Below are 13211 nucleotides of genomic sequence, written 5' to 3'. Positions count from 1 at the left end.
TAAATATCTGTGATTCCAGAATTTGGCCAAATTCAGTGGATATGTCACCCGTAGGGGCAAACTGGCACAGCACTCCCCCTCCCTTCCTATCTGCCTGCAGTATTGGGGGACACCAGCCCCACCCACATGTGTCACTTCTGCTTCAGAGGACCCATGTATTCTGGCCCGCTTTTAAAACCTGTTCTTCTCACTTCCCACTGATCCTCTGAACTCCCTCAGAACCTTCCCCAACATTCATTTGCCCCCTAAGACACCCAGAAGTGACCTGTGTGTTGATTACTACCCGGAACCCTGACCCTTCTACTAGTGAGCCCTGGATTCTAGAATGTTCATGAGGAGGGGTGAGCACTCTGAGGGTCTAGAGCACCAGGCCTTCCAAGATGCGGGGAGTCTGCAATTTCAGGGATCCTACGGTTCTGAGCCTCCCAGGTTCCAGAACTCAGGGATTCTCCAGCTTGTCCCTGTCCGCCCGGCTCTTCAATAATTGCCCCTGACAGATAATAGTGTCTCTGGGCAGAAACCATGATTCCTCTAATCCAGCAGCCCAAGCCCAGGGCCTGCTGCCCACAGCCACCTGGCTTTCCCTAACAGCTTAATGAGAAAGTCAGAATTAATTGGAACTGGCACCCAACACTTACAGGGCTCAGTGTGGCCAGCTTGGCCTCCATATGTTAAAGCCAAGTGTCCCTGGGCCTTGCCCTGATCTATCCTAGACATCAACAGGTATGACACGTGAGGCCGGGAGCTTAGCCTGATAAGGGAGGTGGCCGGGGCCGTGATGACCTGGTTCTGCAGGTAGAGCCAGCCTGCTCACCTTCCCTGGAGAGCGTGCACACCCTCGTTCTACCACGTCCCTCTGTCTGCCTCAGTTTTCCTCCTTCGTTGGATGAGCCAGCCTCATGGTTTGCTGTAAATTGCTCAGTACATGCATTGTGCTGGCTGGAATCTGTCCTTGGCTCCCTGGGGAGACTCCCAGAGGGATAGAACTAGTTTATTATTTCAAGAGCTATTATCAGAGAGATTATACTGCTTCACACTCCAAACCCCAAATTGTGAGATGGCTCTTTTCCCCAAACCCCAGCGACAAGGTGAATTATCAAACTTTTTCACCTTCAGCAACCTAACAGATTTCATTTAAAGAAGGTATTTCGCCGAAACCGGTTTGGCTCAGTGGATAGAGCGTCGGCCTGCGGACTGAAAGGTCCCAGGTTCGATTCCGGTCAAGGGCATGTACCTGGGTTGCGGGCACATCCCCAGTGGGAGATGTGCAGGAGGCAGCTGATCGATGTTTCTCTCATCGATGTTTCTAACTCTCTATCTCTCTCCCTTCCTCTCTGTAAAAAATCAAAAAAAAAAAAAAAGGAGGTATTTCATGGTAGTTTTATTTTATATCTAGTTTACCGTGAGTGAAAATGACTTCCTCTCATATGTTTAGAAGACACTGTATTTCCTTTTTAAAAAAAAAAAAAATGTATTTTTATTGATTTCTGAGAGGAAGAGAGAGGAGGAGAGAGATAGAAACATCAATGATGAGAGAGAATCATTGATCAGCTGCCTCCTGCACACCCCCTACTGGGGATCGAGCCTGCAACCCAGGCATGTGCCCTTGACTGGAATTGAACCTGGGACCTTTCAGTCCACAGGATGATGCTCTATCCACTGAGCCAAACCAGCTAAGGCCTGTATTTCCTTTTCAAAAACTGTTCATATTTTTTGCTTTTTCTATTGGCCTTATTGGGATACAACTCCCAGCCAGGTCATTATTGAGCTTTTGAAGCTTTTTACATATTAAGGAAATCAGCCTTTTCTCTATCAGTCTTGGAAAAGTTTTCCTGGCTTTGTCTACTGACTGTCTAGTATTTGTGTGTGTGTGTGTGTGTGTGTGTAAGAATTTTATATTTGTCTGTAGTCAGTTATTAATCTTTTAATTAAAGACTTCAGGGTTTAATGTAATGTTTTAACAAACTAGGATTATTATTTTTAATTCCCATGTTTTCTTCGAGTAGTTTATAGTTTGTCTCTCTCTCTCTCTCTCTCTTTTCTGGGAAGGGTAATCCATCTGGAATTTGCTTTTAGCCACTTTCAAAATCTTCATCTGAAATCTCATGATTGTGTAAGAAGCTTCATAGTCAGCGGACAATAGCGTGAGTGTTGAAGCCAAGTGGCTGGGATTCAAATCCTGGCTCTGCCATTTTCGCTGTGTATTGCCAGGGGAACTGTGCATCCTCTCTGTGCCTCAATTTACTCGTCTGTAAAATGGCAGATAACAGCGTCATGTGAGAATTAAGGGACGTGTTCTATTTTTAAAAATATTTTTTATTGATTTTAGAGAGAGAGAAAGAAACATCACTTTGTTGTTCTGCTTACTTATGCATGCATTCATTGGTTGTTTCTTATATGTGCCCTGACCTGGGATTGAATCGATAACCTTGGTGTATTGGGACGATGCTCTAAGCAACTGAGCTAACCAGCCAGCCAAATTGCATTTCTTTCTGAATATCCTCTTGAAACTAGACAACCAATGGGCCTGTCACTACTTGAGCCAATTCAGCAGAGACAGGGTTGATTCATATATGAGCGTTTATTCCAATACCGCCAGCAGTATGGGAGAGCAGCAGGTCATCCACAAAAATCTGCTCTGCAAACCCCCATAAACCAGCTGCTTATATCGAGTGGGACTAAGATGACTTGGGGAAGAAGGGGTTGCAGGCATGGGGAAGTAGGCTTTGCGGGCTGGGTGGGACTCCATTTTTTGGGCTCAAAGGTTGTTAATCTTTCCATGATAATACGCAGTTCTTGACTGAGAATGGACCACATTCCAAGGCTGACTCCCAGGTCCTGGGTGGGGATACAACTCCCAGCCAGGCTAGAATGTCCTTTCTTTAACCAGAACAAGGCAGTCATGGTTAAGAGAGCATGGTTAATATTTCCCATAACCATAGCTAGTCCCCAATATTCTATTTTTTGCCCCTACCACTCTCAGCATAGACAATTATCAGTGACTGTGCTTCAGGAACATTTCTCAGTGCTCTACCCTCAGTCATTTCATCCTCATAACAGCTCCATTGGACAGATGGGAACATGGAGGCCCAGGGTTGTTAAGTTCTTTCCTGGGATCTTTCAAGGGTCAAGGTCGGGGTTAGAGCCCACACTCTGTCCACTGCCCCGTTCTGGCCTCAGCCTCCCTCTCTCCCTCACTCCTGCCACTGCTGGAGGAGTTCCCAGGGGGCTTCATCTTAACTGGCTTTTAAGTATAGACTGAATCATGAAGGTCAAACCAGCATCCTGGAGACCCAGAACTGGTCAGTCCTGTCCTGGCGGGTAAGACAGTGGGCAGGCGCAGACAGCAGGCAATCAGGGAAGGCTTTTGGGAAGAGGTGTGACTGGAGAGGCAAGAGGAGCCTGAGAAAGGGGTTGCCAGGGAGGGGGGACATAGGATTGGGGATGGGTGAGCCCCTGCTCACAAGCCTCCTGTGGCTGCCACTGACCACAAGCCTTTACTCCTGCTTTCCCCCGACGAGGCACACACTGAACTATATAGTTGGTGATCGCGGGAAGGTGTCTCCTTGGTGGGAATGTTGAACTCCTATTCATCTGCCAAAGCCCTAGCACCAATGCCTACCCTGTCTGGGAAGCCATGCCTACATACTGGCCTTTCCCAGCCTAGGTTCTCTCCTCCTACTTAAGCCCTGACCTCATAGGGCTGGGAGTGTCTGTGTCCAAGTCTGTATCCCTCACCCTCAACTGGGAGACCCTTGAGGGCAGGGTCCTAGGTTGTGATGTCTCTGGTGCTTGGCATTGTCCAGACCAACCAACAGAGCAGATGCTGGTTGAATGTGTCTTGAAGGAAATAAGTGTCTTGAAGGAATAAATGAGTAAGCGATGAATAGAATTCGCAATCACTTATTTCCCTCTGCCCACAGCCCTCCAGTGTTCCCACCTCCCTCAGGGTAAAAGCCCAAGTCCTCCCCAAGGCCCACATGGCTCTGTAAGACCTGTCCCTCATCACCTCCCTGACCTCACCTCCTCCCTCTCTCCCCCTTGCTCACTCTGCTCCAGCCACCAGGGCCTCCTAGCCGTTTCTCCAACCACCAGGCATGCCCCTGCCCCAGGGCCTTTGCATGTGCTGTTCCCGCCCCGTCTGCAGCACTCTTGACCCTTTGCTTGACTGACTCACTGCTTCTCACCTTCAGAACTCAATTCAAATGCCACCTCCTCAGAGAGATCTCTCTTGACCTAGATCTCTAAGAGATCTCTCTTCCCTTCCTTCTTTTCCGCTCCCTAGCCCTTCCCAGGACAGGGTGCATTGTGATGTGTTTCCTTATTGTGCGTTTTGTTCGCGGGTATCGGGGCGCTTCCAGGAGGCACTTGATGCATCAGTGCATGACCGGAGGGGTGTCTGCGGGTGGGGGCGAGGGGCCCTGGGTCCGCCCTGCCCTCGGTCTGCCCCGCCCTCAAGGGGCCTCCCTCGGGCACAGCGGGCGTGGCCGGGCGGGCGGGGGCGGGCTGCTCGTCCCGTCGGGCGGGTGCGCTGGGCACGAGGGGCGGGGGCCCGAGCCGGGACCGGGCGGGGAGCGCCCAGCGGGCGCCATGGGGGGGCTTCGGCGGGGCCTGTCGCGCTGGAAGCGCTACCACATCAAAGTGCACCTGGCGGACGAGGCGCTGCTGCTGCTGCCGCTCACCGGGCGGCCGCGCGACATGCTCAGCGACCTGCGCGTCCAGCTGGTGGGCCAGGGCGTGAGCTCCTGGAAGCGCACCTTCTACTACCCCCAGACGGTGTGCAACGTGCGCCTGCAGGACGGCTCCGTGCTGCTGCTCGTCAGCGACCCCAGGTGGCGGGGCCGGGGGGCCGGGGTCCCGGGGTGAGAGTGGGTCCAGGCTGGCGGAGGCAGGCAGGGAACCCGAGGGCCTGTGGGGGTGGGGGAGGGGAGTGAGTCAGGGCCTGGCTGGGGTCCGGGTAGGTGGGACGTGGGCGGGCGGGTAGACCAGGGGTCCTTCCCGGCCCCTGGAGCGCCTTCTCCCCCGGCCCAGCACTGCCCTGGTGGGCACCGGCTGAAACGGGAATGGAGGGAGGCAGGCAGGCACCCAGAGACGCCAGGAGTGCGGCTGGATGCCCCCTGCCTGCTTCCTTCTTTTCTCTGCCTCTGTCCGCCTCTGGCCTCCCCTCCCTTTCTTTGTCTCCCCTCTGCGCGGTGCTGTCCTATTTATTCCACTTCCCAGCATTCTTTCTGCCTCTCTATGGCTCTGTCCATTTCTGTCTGGCCATTCTGTCTGCTCTTTTCTCTGTCTCTCTCGGTGCATGCCTGTCTCTGTTTGGCTCTGTCTCTGTCCTTCTGAGTCTCTGGTCCTTCTCTCTTCATCCATCTCCCCCACTACACCTGCCCACCCGCATTCCCATCCTGACACTTGCTGCCTCCACTCTGACCTGGCCATCTGGAGTCCTGGCCAGGGTGACCCCGAGGGAAGGATCTCAGGGGCAGGGGGAGACGGTGGGACGGTGCAGAGAAGGGCTTCTGGGCCGTGGGAAGAGCACACATGGAAGCCTGGGGCTGCCCCGGGAGGTGGGGGAGACTGGCAGGGGCTGGCCACAGAGCTCCACCTTAGAGATGTTGGGCAGAGGACACACTGGAGCCATAAGTGTAACCCTGGAGTTCATGGAGGTCGTGCTTGTCGGGCCACCGAGGCTGGTCTGCCAAGCCTGGGTGATGTTTTGAGAGCAGGAGCCTCAGATGCTGGTCCTGGAGACTCAAGGTGTGTGTGTGGGAGGAAGGATTTCAGGGGCGGGGGAGACAGTGGGATGGTGACCGATGGGGGGTGGGGGCTTGGGCTGGGAGAAGGTGTTCCTGGCAGTGCACCTTATTCTACAAATTCTGGAAGCGGGACAGCCCCAGACATCCACACACCATAATCACGTTCAATACGCAATAAGCATTTATTGAGTGCCTACTGTGTGCCAGGCCACGTGCTGGGCATTGGAACCCAGTGGGGACTCAGACCAGGCCTGCCCTCTCGGAGCAGACATGAAACCAAATAAACATATGATTAGTGTCAGATTGGAATGTGTTACACCTTCCTCCTTCCCTCCCTCAGCTCCTTCAGGTCTTTGTTCACATATATAAGTCCTGGCAGAAATATATATATAAATTGATTTCAGAGAGGAAGGGAGAGGGAGAGAGAGATAAACATCAATGACGAGAGAGAAACACTGACTGGCTGCCTCCTGCACACCTCCTTACTGGGGATCGCAACCCCGACACGTGCCCTGACCAGGAATTAAACCGTGAACTTCTGGTTCATGGGTCAGTGCTCAACCACTGAGCCACACCAGCCAGGCCCCATCCCTGCTTTTTTTTTTTTTTTTTAATATATTTTATTGATTTTTTACAGAGAGGAAGGGAGAGAGATAGAGAGTTAGAAACATCGACGATAGAGAAACATCGATCAGCTGCCTCCTACACATCTCCCCCTGGGGATGTGCCCGAAACCCAGGTACATGCCCTTGACCGGAATCCAACCTGGGACCCTTCAGTCCGCAGGCCGACGCTCTATCCACTGAGCCAAACCGGTTTCGGCCCCATACCTGCTTTTATCTTTCTCTCTGACACTTACCAACCCCTGACTTCTCTATATTTTTCTAATTTGTTTTTTAACTCCATCTCCTCCAGCAGACTGTAAACTTTACGAGGGCGTTGTTCATCCTCTTCACTGCTGCCTGGCACATAGTACGTGCTCAATAAATATTTGTGGAATGTATGGTCTGGAGGGGAGGAAAGGGCTGCTCAGAGCACTTTCCTGGAGCCCTAGCAGTTCCTGGATGTGGGGGAGAAGGTCTCTGACTTGGGGGTAAGTCCTGGCAGACGTGGGAAGATGCATCAGCCGGACACTGAGCAGATAGGTGAGCCCGTGAGCGCGGAGGTGAGGGCTGTGTCCGGTCTGCAATCTGTGTCTTCCTGTTCTCCTTCAGGTAGTCTGGGTTGGAGGAGGTGGAGCCATGACCGAGGGGACCGAAGATGCTGGCTGAAGGAGCAGGCTGGGTGGGGGACACCTTCGGGAGGTAAGTCATTCCAGGGACCTTACCTATTGTGAGGACCACAGTTGGGGGAAAATGAGGCCCAGAGAGGAGAAGGGACTCACCTCTTTTGAGTGTCACCTCCCCCGCCCCCAACTCCAAACCCCTGTGCTTTTCACCCCTTGGGCAAGGACACTGCCCTTGCCTTCTCACTTACCTTTACACTAACCACGTTGCCCCTAACATGAATGATGTTGCCCAGACTTGCTGTGTGGCTTTGGGTGAATGACTGCCTCTCTGGGCTGTCACCCGCCTCCTCACTTTGTACTCTTTGCCTGAATTTCCGTAGCTCGCACCAGGTGGCTCCAGACAGCCAAGCTCCCTCTAAGAATGGCTGGCTACCTGTGGCTGGAGGGCCATCCTTGTCCCTCCTGGGGGGCACCAGGCCCATGGGGAAGGAGGGAATGACTGCAGGCGTTGCTGTCCACACCCATCGGGAGGGGATAGTAGGGAAAAGGGAAGAAGGAAACCTGGCCAGAGAGCTGGTGTTTCATGCTCCTAAAGGCCTGAATTGAGATTGTCTTGTCCACCCCTCCTGCTATTCCAGGTTCTGGGCTCCTAGGGTGGACAGTGAAACACTGGCCTGACCAGCTGATGCCCACTGCCATGGACAGTCCTGAGGGAGCCCCACTCCCTGACACTGAGCGAGGACATGGTCGCCCCAACCCAGCCAGTCAGGTTGTACTGTGTGACCCTGAGGCCATGCTGCAGGAACCACTGTGCCAGCTTGGGCAGCGTGTCAAGAGAAGCACAGAGGAGAGAGGAGAGGAAATCAGGCAGCACCTCTCCTACCTTGTACATTCTCTTGGCCCAAGCTGTGCCCCTGCCAAAGGCACCATCCACACCCCTCTCTGCGGCTCCAGCCCAACTGGAATTCCAGCCTCCTCCAGGAAGTCTTCTCGGATGCCCTCCTGCCCAGCCAGTGAGCACCGCATCCTCTTGTGGGTCCCCACAAGCCCCTCTACTGTGAACAGCCTTGGCTGTGGGGTATAGCCAGTCGCTTAGGAAATCTCAAATGACTGAAGGTGGAGACTGGGGAACGCAGCCCTCTCCCCGTTCTCCAGCGGCGTTCTGTGTTCTACCCTTTTCCCCAAATATCTCCTCTCATTGCATCTGTGCCCGCCCCCTTGGCGTGCCCTCCCTTAATGCCTTGCCCCCTGCCTGCTGCATGGGGTTTCCTGGTTGTGTTGGAAGGACTCTGGTCGAGTAGGCAGAGATCTGGGGGCCCCTGTGCCTGGTAGAGCACTGAGGCTTGGGTGGTAATCTTTTCTTTTTCTTTTTCTCCATCGCACTCATTTTTATTGTGACAATAAAGCACGTTTTTGCGCGGTCCCAGATGCCGACAAGAGCTCCTTACTGTTGGCTGCAGCCGCTCACCCTGCTTTCCACGCTGAGCCTGGTGTCACGGGTGGTGATTTTGAGGACATTCCAGGCAGTGTGCTGTGGGAATTCTGGGCACAAGATCCCCCAGATAGAATGCGGAGCCTCAGTTGGATCTCTGACCTGCAGCCGCGTGGAGGCTGGTCCTTTGTGCAGACCGGGAGGCTGGTTGGGGGTGGAGGGTCGGGCCGCGCGTGGTGTGGCGTTCACACTCCAGCTGCTGGCCTCGCACAGGGAAGAGGCACGGGAGCCTGGGAAGAAATAATGTTTTAATTAAGAAAGAGTCATGGTGGCCGCAAGGCCCAGAGCGGAGACAGGTAGATAAGACATCATGGCTGTGGCGCTTGGGGGCCCAGGGACACCTCCTTCCAGGGCCCAGCAAGGAGGTGGGGCTTTTTAATAATCATCCCAGCTCAGGTCCTCAGCCCCTCCCTGCCAGGGTCTGTCCCACAGATGTGTGGGGCCAGCTGTGCTGTTTAACAGCCGTGGTGGCTATGATTATGGCCCATTTTACAGACGGGGTGTCCAAGGTCACCACCCCCCCCTCCAGGCTGCTACTCCAGCAGCCCTTGAACTGAGGGGTCCTCAGCCCAAGCAGGGGGTCCTGGGTGAGGATGGAGGAGGGTTTCCTGCGTCTAGAGGGGATGGGGGTGTGGGGAAAGCACTTTCAGGGAGTTTTCACCCTTAACAAACACTATGCAAATTTAATGCAAATAACATGCAAATCGCCACCCATTTCTTAAGCCTCGGCAGCTCTGGCATGTTGTGAAATAATAATGTTGGACCTGTCCCTTGGTGTGGGTCTGGAGGCGAGATACGAAGCCTTTCCCTTCTTTCCTCCTCCCTTTCTCTTTCCTTCTTTTTTCCTTTCCTCCCTCCCTTTTTCTTCCTTCCTTTCTTTCCTTCCCTCCCTCCCCTTCCTTCTCTCCCTCCTTTTCCCTTCCTTCACATTCCTGAGATGAACACAAACAGCAAAAATGGCTTCTGGTGTCACTGTTTTCCAGGTGGGGAAACCGAGGCACAAGCCTGACCTGAGGTCCCAGGGCCACGTTGGGAAAGTGTCCCCACCAAGTGTCCTTAGCAGCCAAGGTGGGTGGTTCCTATGACCCAAGGAGAAGAGCTGACAGTGGCTGGACAGGCTCACGGGGTTTCTTGGCCTTAAACGGCAGGCTGCTGAGCTTGGATCTGGAGAAATCTCTCATTGACTTGCCCATTCCTCCAGCCCTTCTTTCTCCTCCCACTCCATCATCATATTCCTTGAATTCTGGGCACAACCCTTCTGCTCCATTTGCATGCCTTACCTTCTCTGTTTGGCAAGCTTCTATTTATCCTTGAAAACCCCAGCTCCAGTGCCCCTTCTTCATGAAGCCATTTCTGATCCTCTAAGAAGATCCTCTATTTCCCTCTGGGCTTCTGTGGCCCCGGTCTCTTTTTCTGGTCCGGCCATGGCCACTTGGGGCCAGCAGTGTCACGGTACACCCTGACAGTTCCAGCACCCGCCTGGTAATGACACACTTCCAGACCTTTGCATATGCATATTCTCTACCCAGAATGCCCTTTTCAGTCTTTCGCACCTGGCACACCCCTAAATTTTCAATGCCCACCACTAATGCCCCACCTCCATGTGGGCTCTACCGCTCTCTCCCAGACCACACCGGGGTCCTGCAGCCTCCATCCCTCTTTCTGGCCCACCCCTGCCCCTTGGAACCGGGAGGTCTGTGTGTCCTCCCAGTCTGGGGGTTGCCTCTGGGGACCTGGGGTCATCCAGGTTGGGACTAGGTACAGAGGGGCTGGCTGTCTTTGAATGTGTATTGAACAAAAGATTAAGTATTTGAAAACAAAATCAAATTCAAACTTCATAACTAAGCGCTTCCTTCATCCTTTCCTCTTGCTCACGTCCAGGCCTTTGCATAAGCTGTTTCCTTTGCCAGGAATGCCTTTCCCCTTGAATCCTATTCTGGGGGACCCCAAGCCAGGCGCCTCCCCTCTCTGGGCTGAGAAACTGGGGGAGCCCGCCCCCCACCCCAGGGCCTCTCAGGCTCCTGGCTCCACCCCAGGAGCAAGTCTGGGCTGTGAGAAGTTTCGGGTGAGACTTGGCAGCCACTTCTCTCTCTGGGGCCCACGGCGTCCCAGGGAGGAGCCACCGCCTGCCTTAGCTGCCCACCTGGTCTGTGCTCTCAGAATGTCAAGGGGAATTTTCCTGGGTGGCAAGTAAATCCAGACAGTTCCCAGAGGAGGCACCTGTGGCTTCGCTAGAAACCACACTTACCCGACCTCCGGCTTCAGTCCTGTTCGCTCTCTCTTTCTCTCCTCCCCCCTCCCTCCCTGAACTCAAAAGAACCTCCTTCCCCCCGCCCCCACCCCACCCACGCCCTGAATGTGACCTGGGACATTTTCAAAAGCTGCTGGGGCCATGCAGTTTGAAAGAACTGATTAAGCACCACCAGTTTACACGGGGACAGCGTGGTGACCAGGACACCCAGCCGTGGGCCCTCCTGGGGCTTCAGGTCCAGCAGAAGGGACAGGCTACAGCGTGGGGGCCGCTCCTGGGCTCCCCGACCCAGCCTTCCTCTGAGTGACCTTGGGTGGTCTTTGTCCCGCTCTGGGCCTCCGTTTTCCCAACGCCAGAGGAGGGAGGTGTGTAGGGTGGCTGCGCCAGGAGCTACTCTCATGGCACAGGCTGTTTGTTGGCAGAGAGATCCTGACTCATCCCCGTGTCCAAATGGGTTTGAAAGAATCCTCCAAGGGGAAAAGAGTTGTAGGAAAAAAAACAAAACAAAAAAGTCACGGAGTTGACCACCCAGCCTGCCATCTGACTCACCTGGGAGGAAACAGCCTCCCTGCCACCCCTGCATCATCCGGGAAACTTGCCGGTCTCTCCCCTCGTGGCCGGGGCTATCCCCTGCAGGCTGCCGGCCTCACGGTGAGGGCTCAGGCCTGGCCCCGAGGGCTCCTGACTAGGCACTGACCTCACCCTTGTGTTCTGAGCTCCAGACCCACGAGACCCCAGGCTGGGGTCCCACCCTTTCTAGCTACAGGCACTTGCATGTGCTGTTTCTAAGTGTGGAGTTCCCTCTGTTCACCCCTCATCTTTCATTCTCTGATTTGCAGGTTCCCTGTCCCTTCCTTGGGGAGGCCCGAAACAAGTCTCCAGTTTTGCATTCTCACACCAACCTGTTCTTTCCCTTTGTGGCATTAATTATTTAGATTGTTATTCATTCAATGTGTATTTTTCTCTGCTAGCCTGGGGGCACCGTGAGGGCTGGGAAGGGGTCTCAGCTGATCACCACTGGATCACGCGGCATTTAATAACCCAGTGTGTGCTATCAACAATAACATATACATATAAAAAATAAGCCAGTGGACAGGACTGGGCTACCAGGGACAGCCTCCCTTCTCAGGCTCAATGAAGGCCCCCTGCCCCAGCTCCTGTCACCATCGTGCCCAGCTCCAGGTGGCCAAGGGGCACAGGGGCTCGGGATTGGGATTCCAGGCATTCTGGCTCCTGCCACTGTGATAAATGGGAAAAATTCAGAATGAATTATTGGCTGCTCCTCTGGCCTGATGTGGACAGATAAAGAGTGTCCTTGCTGCTGCGTCTGCCCACCACCTCTCAGGAGTTAATTAGAGGTTGGGAAGTGGCTGGCTCAGGGGAAGGTCCCAGAAGGCGCTGCTGCCGGATGGAGCTGGGTGCAAAGCCTAGCTCTGCTGGGCCACTCGGGCAATTCACTTTCCCTCTCTGAGCCTCAGTTTTCTCACTTGGAAAAAGGAAAGAGGAAACATCCTTGTCTGTTGGGATGAATTTCTCGGGAGAATCACCTTGAGCTAGGAGAGTGGCATACAGTAGCTATCCAATGAATGCTGCAGAAATGGCAAGTTGTCTTTGCAGGCTTAATTCTTCCTCTCCAACCACCACCAGCAGAATGAAGTGAGGGTTAGGGGCAGCATCCTTACCCAGGGGTAGATTTGTTTCCCTCACATGGCGAGAGATAGCACAGGGCAAACACAGGTCTGTTTGTAAGAATTGATCTAAGACAACAACCACAAAGGACCAACAGTTTGTCTGAACTACTTCCTTTTCCGTCAACTTTCAGATTGCCTGACCCCATTGCCAGGGTAGAGTGCCCTCTGGTGGGCAGTGCAAAGGTGGCATGAATACAAATGTCATCAAGTCAGCCTCGCACTGACTGGTAGAAAGATCATGGAAGCCATAAATGTAATTTAAAACTTTCTGGTACCACTAGCAAAAAGTAAATGTAAGCAGGTAAATTTTATTTTAATAATATTTTATTAAAATATTATTTGATTCAATACATTCAAAATATTTTAATATGCAACCAATATAAAAATTTGTTAATGAGCTGTCTTACATTCTTTTTTTCATACCAAGTCTATAGAATCTGGTGTGTATTTTATACTCACAGAACATCTCAATTTGAACTATTAACATTTTTATTTTATTTATTATTATTTAAAAATATTTTTATTGATTTCAGAAAGGAAGGGAAGGGGAGGGAGAGAGAAAAAAACATCAATGATGAGAAAGAATCATCAATCGGCTGCCTTCTACACAACCCCCATTGGGGATCGAGCCTACAACTTGGGCATGTGCCCAGGTTGGGAATTGAACTGTAACCTCCTGGTTCATAGGTTGATACTCAACCACTGAGCCATGCTGGCCGGGCTATTATTATTATTTTTAATCCTTATCCAAGAGAATGAGGATATTTTCTGCCATTGATTTTTAGAGTGAGTGTAAGGG

General features: G+C 52.9%; 1 protein-coding gene across 5 annotated transcripts; it reads left to right on the top strand.

The window, feature by feature from the left end:
- The first annotated feature begins 4757 nt into the window (after positions 1–4757).
- Positions 4758–8404, top strand: LOC118658975. Of its 5 annotated transcripts, none has more exons than XR_004968411.1 (4): positions 4763–4832; positions 6669–6722; positions 6965–7054; positions 7617–8404. XR_004968411.1 is itself a non-coding variant. In XM_036314861.1 (4 exons), the coding sequence occupies exons 1-4, from the start codon at positions 5730–5732 to the stop codon at positions 8060–8062; spliced, it is 612 nt and encodes a 203-aa protein (XP_036170754.1). In that variant the 5' UTR covers positions 4998–5729; the 3' UTR covers positions 8063–8404. The 5 variants fall into 5 exon arrangements, 2 of the variants coding, with proteins under 2 accessions (XP_036170754.1, XP_036170755.1); XR_004968412.1 differs by having other exon boundaries at positions 6666–6722; XM_036314861.1 differs by lacking the exon at positions 4763–4832 and adding an exon at positions 4998–5751.
- The last annotated feature ends 4807 nt before the right edge of the window (positions 8405–13211 follow it).

This window comes from Myotis myotis, unplaced genomic scaffold (genome assembly GCF_014108235.1).
Source record: "Myotis myotis isolate mMyoMyo1 unplaced genomic scaffold, mMyoMyo1.p scaffold_m19_p_6, whole genome shotgun sequence".
Taxonomy (NCBI): domain Eukaryota; kingdom Metazoa; phylum Chordata; class Mammalia; order Chiroptera; family Vespertilionidae; genus Myotis; species Myotis myotis.
This window is presented reverse-complemented; position numbering and strand designations above follow the sequence as displayed.